At 36.9% G+C, this 9,849-nt stretch overlaps 2 protein-coding genes across 2 annotated transcripts; both read right to left on the bottom strand.

Annotated features, from left to right (window-relative positions):
* Positions 1-948: 948 nt before the first annotated feature.
* Positions 949-2,570, bottom strand: LOC118491274 (serine/threonine-protein kinase 16-like). The gene is made up of 3 exons (XM_035988902.1): positions 2,418-2,570; positions 2,183-2,307; positions 949-1,410 (listed from the first exon to the last, which is right to left on the bottom strand). Exons 1-3 carry the CDS (start codon positions 2,550-2,552, stop codon positions 1,221-1,223), a joined length of 450 nt encoding a protein of 149 aa, XP_035844795.1. The 5' UTR covers positions 2,553-2,570; the 3' UTR covers positions 949-1,220.
* A 4,661-nt stretch (positions 2,571-7,231) lies between these two features.
* Positions 7,232-9,517, bottom strand: LOC118491491 (protein FAR1-RELATED SEQUENCE 5-like). Its single transcript, XM_035989311.1, has 6 exons — positions 9,342-9,517; positions 9,108-9,159; positions 8,901-8,975; positions 8,243-8,806; positions 7,961-8,022; positions 7,232-7,355 (listed from the first exon to the last, which is right to left on the bottom strand). The coding sequence occupies exons 1-6, from the start codon at positions 9,515-9,517 to the stop codon at positions 7,232-7,234; spliced, it is 1,053 nt and encodes a 350-aa protein (XP_035845204.1).
* Between the last annotated feature and the right edge of the window lie 332 nt (positions 9,518-9,849).

Here is a 9,849-nt window from a genome sequence, read left to right as displayed (position 1 = left end):
TGAACACTTCAAAGACATTCCGAAAGCACAGAGATTCCTTAATCTCTAGTCATTCGAAGAGTTCTTTGTCACTTCCAAACAACTCTTCACCCGATTCATCTCATATTCATTCTATTTGCTTTCTTTTCTGGATTCGAGCTGGCCTCGGAGAAAGAACCTCAAAGCAAATAACAAAAACTTACTAGTGAACCTCCTTCCACGTTTTGCAAACGTGGAGGGACCCCGCGACCTGCGTTAGGCAAAACTGAACCCTTCAGCCCTTTTGCCTAACCAGCTTAGCTACCATCCTTGGTCCCGTGTTTGTTGCATCAACATAAGCCGACACCAAACCCACATATAGCATATCCATCCATCCATCCATCCATGATTATTTTTGTCTACCATTAAATACATTAAATTAAAGTGTCATCAATATTCATAAAATAATGTATTCACCAGCATGTAAAATTTACATATAGTTTATTCACTAGTGATAAGTGAATACACTTAAATAATTATCCAAAGTAATATAAATTTTAGTAATCAAAACGATACATCGCATAGCATAGTTGTTGGGGAAATTAGGTATGTAAGGATGATCTAAGAGGTATGTAACACTTTCAGTTTGAATCATTTCGTCACCTGAAAAATCCAATCGGATACAACTTAGATTGAGAACAAGAACTAGTATGTGAATTGATTTGAATTTCGTATGAACCAGAATGTGTGTAACCAAGAACAATTTCGAAGATGAGAATAAGCTTGCAGGCACTGCCCCCAGACCCCCGCCAAGGGGGCGTTGCCGCCTTAGAACCCCCATTGATTAGGGGCTCCGCCCGAACACTTAGAACTATAACAACTCAAACAAGTGTACATTCTCGCACCTCCTAACTTGCTTGATGTGTATTACAATTCACTTGATCACAAAGTCAATCCCAATTACACTAATATATCCAACAGTTACATCCCATTCCATACTCTTTTTCTACTAATAGCTAGGGGATAATGTAAATCTAGGGGTGTAAACGAGCTCAAGCCTTGACAAGCTCGGGCTCCGCTCCACTCGTTTGCACCCCTATTAAATCTATGGGAAAAATGATTGAAGGAATATGACATGTGTTACACCTCTATTTACAATAAACCAGCAACAATTGTCACTACATATCTATGAACCAGTAATTAAAAAAAAAAACAAAACAAGTTTACATTGAGAACCTTTGGATCAACTTGTCAACATGAATTTAGATGTCATCCATGCGGGGTCGAACCGAGGGTTGAGGCTGGAGCATCCATGACACAAACTGATGAAGCGCTTCGGGATACGGTGGTTCCGGGGTGGTTGTTTCCCACTTTATTAGTGCGTTTTTTACAGCCAGCAGCAAGCTTCCTCCTGACTCCCCTGGCGCATACTCGAACGCCGAAACACCATACCTGTTAAATACATAGCCAAGTGCACATAGATATGTCAAATGTATGCCATGACATCAAGTTATGTGATAATTTTTACTCATACAAGAGAGTGGGTTGCAAAATGGCCTGGTTGGGTAATGGGTAGCTTTCGGTGCACAGGGGTATAAACGAGTCAAGCCGCTCATGAGTTACTCGAGATCGGCTCGCTAAAACCTCGAATCCAGCTAATCTTAAACGAGCTTAAGCCAGAGTTTGAACCTTTAAATAAGCTTGTTTAATAAACGAGCCCAGGCCAGCGCTTCACTTATCAAGCCCGAGTACACTTGCGAGCCTAAAAGAGCCTAACATTATTAATAATTTAATATACTTTTTTATTTTAAACATAGAGTTATATATTTTTATAATTTTATATATAAAACTATGATAAGTAAATCTAAATACTATATAATATGTTATATATGAAAATATTTATAAACGTATATAAATTAGTTAATAAATAATAAACGAGCCGAGCTCGAGCGCTAACTACAAAAACTGCTCACGAGCCAAGCTCGAGCTTTAGAAATAGAGTTCAAAACGAGCCGAGCCGAGCTCAAGCTCTTATAAGTTAAACTTAAACGAGTCGAGTTCAAGCTTAGGCGAGCTCAAGCTTGACGCGGCTCGTTTACTCCATAGTAGGGGTTCGGTTGACCCGAGAATCTTTCTATCCATATCTTCAGTTTTTTTATAAATAATTAATTTTCGGTTTGGGTTCGGGTTAGGTAAAGACTAAAGAGAAGTGAGAGTTGCTTACATTATAGCATACAAAGTGCAACCTAAAGACCATACATCAGTCCTTTCATCGATGTCTGCATGGCTTGGACAATCCCACAATTCAGGAGCTCGAAAAGGCGCTGAAACATGCTCAGACGCCCATTCCTACCAAACATAATACACAATAACACAAATCATAACCGAACTGCCATTTTATAAGAAAACACTTAACTAGAGAGAGTAAAAACGGTAAAGGGCACACACGGGACACCAACCTGCAGCTGGAGGGCCTCTAATCGAGACCCAAAATCCATCAATATAGCCAACGGAGGCTGTCCTTTACCATGCGTTAGAAGGACATTTTCGGGTTTCACATCGTTATGTGCATATGGAGTTTCGAGATTATGCATATGCTTAAGTCCTGCACAAAGCTGCAAGCCGGTTTTTCAGTATGAAACACATCACAAAATTGGTGGGTAGAACACATTTTAAAATGAATTTGGTTCAAAACGGTTCGAATTCGGTTTGAGTTCAAAATTATGAGTAAAGTACACGGATGGTCCCTATGGTTTACCAAAAGTTTGGATTTGGTCCCTAGCTTTCCAAAAGTACATGGATGTCCCTATGGTTTGCACTTTGTAATGTATTTAGTCCCCAGATTTTTCCAAACGTACATGGATGGTCCCTGTGGTTTACACTTTGTAACGCATTTAGTCCCCAAACAACAAATCTAAAGGTTTTAGCATGTCCAAATTAGGGACTAAGTGCGTTACAAAGTGCAAACCATAGGGACCATCCATGTACTTTTGGAAAGCCATGGACCAAAACCAAAATTTTGGTAAATCCCAGGGACCATCCGTATACTTTACTCTTACTTTTTTTACTTGAACCGCTTTGGAAATAAATCAAAACCCGAATCAACCCTTTCATGAGTAAATGTAACGACTATTTTCCAGTTTTAAATATTCAAGAATAATAACCATAACACAAGCAGGTAAACCAGACTGCAACCAAACTCTCAACCTGCATATACAAAACAAGAAAGTATCGGTTATACATTGCCTAACGATTCTTCGTTACCTGACGGAAAATATGGAGGACGTCAAAGGTAGAAAAAAACTCGTCCTTAGCTTTCATTGTTTTTAGAGTGCCGAACAATGTCCCATCCAAATGGACTGGAAATAACAGGTATGCCTCATGTGTCCAATTTTGTTCTGGGGTGCCCTATAAACCCAACAGAATATAAACTTATGATGAACAAGAATACTTGAACCCAATCTAATTAAATTATGCAATTTCAAATTTTTAAAAGGCGCGCATCATGTAGTTCTGGATCAAAATTGGCCAAAATTTGGCCGTTGGAGGTTTATATGTAAAAACAACCTGTCAACATTTTCTTTTTGTTTTATTTTCTTTTTTGTCCTTGGTAATAGAACCATCAACTAATTCACTAATTTTTTACTTTTATATTTCTAAGAGTAAATTGCCAAAATCGTTCTTGAGGTTCGGGCATGTTTGCCATTTTCATTCAAAACAACTTTTTTGTACCATATAGTCCTTCATTTTTGGGATTTTTTGTCATTTTCATCCAAACGTCTGACTTTTTTGCCAAAAAAATCGTCCCTCAGATTTTAGCTTTCTTGCCATTTTCATCCAAATGTTTGATAGAAAAAATAAAGCAAATTAGAAGTTTGGATGAAAATGGCAAAAAATCCCAAAAGTGAAGTACTATATTGTACAAAAAAGTTGTTTTGGATGAAAATGACAAACATGCCTAAACCTCAGGGACGATTTTGGCAATTTACTCTATTTCTAATTTCCTTGAGCAATAAAATTATATAAAAGTAAAATAGTGAGAAATGTTTTTGCCAAATGGGTCGTGTATATTAGTGACGAAGCTTGAGATTTCCGACTGGGGGTCGAAAACGTACATACCCAAAAGTTTCTATAAACCGGGGGGTCAAAAACGTATATACCAAAAAATTTCTATACGAGAACTATATACTCTCTACTACTGAGCGAAAAGTTTGGGGGCACAGCCGCCCCCTTGTCACCCTCCGTGTTGTGTCGGGTTCATATTTCTAAAGATTTTTGGTTTGTGTTGGGTTGGACCCATCAACATGACCCGTTTAGCATCCCTACTGCTCTACTGGCATTAGGCTTTCACGCGCACATCATGTATTGTGAATTGTTTCATCAATTTGTTCAAAGGTAACACTATTAACGTAATTTACGATACGAAATGTCGAGATGTGATCAGCATTTACCTTCACTGAAATTATGGCATGATCAAGTAATGGAAGCAGATTTGGGTGATTAAACAGGGTCGATACACGAATCTCCTCTTTCACGGACTGCAACTGTTCATTGTTCTGAATCACCACTTTCTTCACAGCATAAGTTCCATCATCTGCATATGTTAATCATTTGGTTCACACAATCTCACAAGTATAATGTCAAAGGGTCGTATAAAGTCAACCGGCTGTATGATGTCAAATCAAGTTTAGACACCAGGGCTTGTCACATCATATGTGTCGTATTATTATAGGGCAAAATATCGTCGGAACATCAATCCCCAAACTCCAACACAAAGACACAAGATGAACAAACTTGCTCGAATTCTTTTTATTATAAACCAAAACACACCAAATAAATGATTACAAGGACCCTATTAATTATAAACCAAACCTATCCTGCGAAGCTTGAGATTTCCGAGGGGGGTCGAAAATGTATATACCCAAAAATTTCTATAGAACCGGGGGTCGAAAACGTATATACCCAAAAAATTCTATACGAAAGCTACATACATAACACTACTGAGCGAAAAGTTCGGGGGGTTGGGCGCCCCCGGGCCCTTCTAACCTTCGCCCCTGATCCAAACCCTTATTTAAAATCCAAACTAATTCGAACCCTTCCTTGTACTCGCGAATCTCAACACAAAAATGGTAATAACTAATACGAGCCGTATGAATGTCGGTCGAAATGATTTGACCCATACGACCATTGGCGAAGCTTAAGTAGGGCGGGAGGGGGAGGCCGGCCCCCAGAACTTTTCGCTGAGTAGGGGAGAGTATGTAGTTTTTGTATAGAGATTTTTGGGCATATAGGTTTTCGACCCATGGTTTTATAGAAATTTTTAGGTCCGGTGACTTCCGCCCCTCTCAGAAATCTCAAACTTCGCCACTGCATATGACCCATATCATACATGCCGTATTAACAATTATACGGCACGTATGACTTTGTTGGTGGTAAGTGGTGACGTCAATCATTTCTTTGTTACTCAAACTTCACATGGGTCGTATAACTTGACACACATATGACCATTTTCGCAAAGAGTCAGTGGTGTTTGTGAGATACAAACATCGTTAGGAAAACAGATAATGAGAATTTGGAGGTTTTTTGTTCATATATATATATATATATATATATATATATATATATATATATATAGAGGCTGGTTATCATACAAATAACCTAATCGTACATTATGTACGCTTCATCCACAACCGTCAGATCATCTCATTTAAACAACGTGTTTTGCTATTAAATTTATCAAATTAAAATTAATAAAAGGAAACCGCCAAGGTTAAAATCGTCAAATGCGAGATCAAAACCCCTGATAATCAGCAAACAAAACCTCAAAAATCATAACGTAAGATTCTAAAAATCAAAACCAAAATCGAAATTATAACAATTAATCAAAAATCGATCGATTCCTATTCACCAAATCCTTCTCTGAAAAATGAACTTCTGATGAATTTAGAAATTTTGAACTGAAACAAATCGATGGACTGATTATCGAAGAAGATGATGCAGGTTGTGATATCATGTGCGAATTCATGGACAATGCAAATGCGTTTTCAATGAAAAAAGAATTCTTTGAAATTTCATATAGTGTGCGAATTCATGATAATTCACATGCGATTAAAAGTTAAGTATTCTTTGAAATTTCATATAGTGTGCGAATTCATGATAATGCACATGCGATTTCAGTAAAATGTTAAGTATTCTTTGAAATTTCATATAATGTGCGATTTCGGCTTGTACACATGCGATATCAGAAAAAAGATAATTATATTTAGGTTTCTTAAAGTTTGCGAATTTGTTTCCAATTCAAATGCTATTTTGAATAAAAACCAGTGCAAAAAAAATTAAAATTGCTTTCTCCTAAAAATGAAAAAAAAAAACAAATTACGAATATTAAGAACTAAAAATAGTAGTACTTTATATAAAAAAACCTAATTTATTACTGATGTGACTGTAATTTGACATGTAATGATCATTTTACAATAAATACTACTGAACTTACCACCCTACCTATATAATAAATTTACTATATTAATATAAAAAACCTAGATATAACTACCTTCCATATTAAGACATAGAAGACCAAAAAAAACACACACAAAAACACATACCAACAAAAATGGCATCTGAAGATATAGAAAAAATAAAAAACATTGCAATAAAAGAGCTATTGTTAACTCGCACGTTAACAGAAATAAGCACTGATGCCACCTCTTCTCATCTGGTTCTTAATGTGCAAGGCAAAATTCTAGAACAAATCAAGGAAAATCAAGCAGTATGGGAAAAGCTACTTCAAGAACCACCATCAAGCTTCAAAGACAGAGCTTTGGATCACATAAAAGGGCAACCTCAAGCTGATGACTTAGCCTTCTCTTTCCTGACAGATGCTTTGAACACTGTGAAGGAGAAGATGGAGTTCAGCTCTTCTGAACGTGACAAAATATTTGCTCCAAGTAACTAAAATCTCTTTTTAATCGTTTTGTGGTTGTGGCTGTGTTAGACAATAACTATTATTATATTTTTGGTACATGTTTTGAACACATAGCTCTTAATATTAAATCGCATGAATGATATAGCCATCATTGTCGCATAACAAAAACAAGATAACTCACAAAATCGCATGTAATAAAAAGGAAATCGCATGTAAAAATGATTGTAATTAGAAGATTATAAAATCGCATGTTTAAAATCTATAAAATCGCATGAAAACTGATATAAACAGATGAATATAAAAATCGCATGTGTTTGGTATAAATTCGCATGTCCATTTAGAAAAAAAAAACTACTCATCCTCATCATCTTCCGAAACCTCCTCCCACTGATCTTCTTCTTCGGATCCATCGTCACTACTGTAATCTTCAAACTCATCTTCCACTTCGTCGTCTTCGACCTCATTGTCTTTGTCTCTGGCAACATTTTCGATCTAGACGCCCTTCTTCTTCTGTTTTTTGCTGTTTACCTTGTTGTTTGGCTTTCAGCTCCTCGCACGTCCGAATGCCATGACCTTTTTTCATTACATACGCTACATGTCCTTGACCTTTTCCCTTTGCGGCTGATCATTTGTTCCTTCTTAGATTTAATCCTTTTATGCGATCCGCGACCTTTGTTCCTTATACCAGCCGGCACACGGACAGTAGGAGGAGCATTGGTTACTGGTTTTTGATAACCAATCAACTTTGAAAATCGGTCAAATTTTGGATCAAGTTGCTTGGTTATTCGACTCTGATCAACTCTCTCTTTAAGTTGCATCATTTGATCCCTCACTAAAACAAGTTGATCAAGGTCGGAAATCAAAGTACTAACCAAATACTCCCCTGTGTGGATGATTTCACGAGCAATCCGTTTAGCCCTGTGTTGCACATTCTTGCCACCCACATTTAGATTGTACTTCACATTTAACTCATTCGGCACAACATCTTTCGTCCATCTCCTCATAACATATTTGTTTGGTATTTCCTTAACACCAAACATCTTGAAAAGAAAATAAATTTGTTTGCATAGCAGCCCATACTGCTCAAAACGCAAACAGCTACACTGTGCAGTTATATCATCTTCAAGGTTCTTGAACCACACCTAGGAAAAACAAAAAAAAAAGTATATATAATAAAAATTAAAATCGCATGAGTAACATAACAATTTCGCATGCCTAAAAATAATGACAATGAATAGATTTTAAAAATCGCATGATAAAAACCAAAATCGCATATTGCAAGATGATGAACTGAAAAGAAAATTGAAATTCGCATGTATGTTATCAACAAATCGCATGTTTGAAATTAATATGCTATAATACCTCCAATAAACCATCTCCATGGACTTTGAAGTCCTTCAACATTATCCTGATTTGTGGACCCTCTATTTTAGTGTCCATGGGCAGACATTCAGAGATTGTACCATAGATCTCTATTTGCTGATCAAAGAATATAAATCTTGCGAATCTCTTAGCAGCATCTTTTTCCAATGTAGTTTCGCTCCAATCAGCAGGCTTGGTATATCTTGAAATATGATCGTTCTTTCTACAATTAAAACGTTGGACATCCATTGCACCGTCGAAATGATTCATAAACTCTACGAGAGTGAGTTGTGAATTAGCAACCTGGAAGAAAAAATGGTTCTCACTCTCTGATCTTGAGGTTGTTCTCATAAGTCCAGACATTGGCTCGTGTCGGTAAAAAGCCGGAATCCACATGGATCTCATCACAAACATATCGTCGATCCATTTGTTTTCTGTGAGACCGAACTCAATCATCACCAATTTCCACTGTCTCTCAAATTCTTCGGGCTCAATCGAATCAGTCCATACAATTTCGCACATCCTCCTTTTAAACTCATCGTTATTGCATAACTCGTGTCCAACCTAAAACAATAAATGCTTTTTATATCAGCCTATAACAAATAATACATTATATAAAAAAAATAACGCTAACAGAAGACAATATAGCATGCTATACCTTATCTGCCACTTTTTTCATTATGTGCCACATGCACAATCTGTGTCTGCTGATAGGGAAAACATCCTCAATAGCCTGTTTCATAGCAGGGTCTTGATCCGTCACTACAACCTTTGGCTGCTGACCAAATGACTTTAAAAATGAATTCAGAAGCCATTTATATGATTCAATGCTCTCCGATGCCAACAACCCAGCTCCAAGTGTTACATTTCGACAGTGGTTGTCAATACCAGTGAACGGGACAAACACCATCTTGTACCTAAAAAACACATGCGAAAAATACGTTCAAAACATGCGAATTACAAAAACCACATGCGAATACAAAAGGTATAGCATGCGATATAGTCAATACCACTTTTACACATGCGATATAACAAACTCATAAACACATATAACATGCGAAAAAAAGAAAATAAAAAATGTTTGTCTTCAAACACAAACCTGTTTGTCTTGAAAGTTGCATCGAAGGATATCACATCCCCAAATTCCATATAGTTAAGCTTGCATAAACCATCAGCCCAGAACAAACCAGTTAAACGTTTGTCATCATCAACAGAGTATTCAAACGAATAATGAGCGAAATACTGTTTTTTGTCAGCCATCCTATTAATCACCATGTCAGCGTCATATTCTCCTATATAGCTGTTTATTCGCTTCCTAAAATTTTTGCAATCATCAACCGTGGCACCAACGTTCTCGAAACCACCTTAACGTTTCCTCATTATATGGAAAGCTTTGACAGGACCAAGGTTTAAAGTGCCTAGTTCCCAAACCAACTCCTCCTGGACATCTGACAATTGTCTGTAAGCTGGCAGCATGTGAATATCATCTTGACAAACAAACTTATGATTATGCCCATCAACAAATCTCTTTACTGTATATAATCTACCATCCACAGTGCAAATCATAAGTTGAGCTTTGCATCCCGTTCTAATAGTCCCCCTGTTCC

This window comes from Helianthus annuus, chromosome 4 (assembly GCF_002127325.2).
Source record: "Helianthus annuus cultivar XRQ/B chromosome 4, HanXRQr2.0-SUNRISE, whole genome shotgun sequence".
Classification (NCBI taxonomy): Eukaryota; Viridiplantae; Streptophyta; class Magnoliopsida; order Asterales; family Asteraceae; genus Helianthus; species Helianthus annuus.
This window is presented reverse-complemented; position numbering and strand designations above follow the sequence as displayed.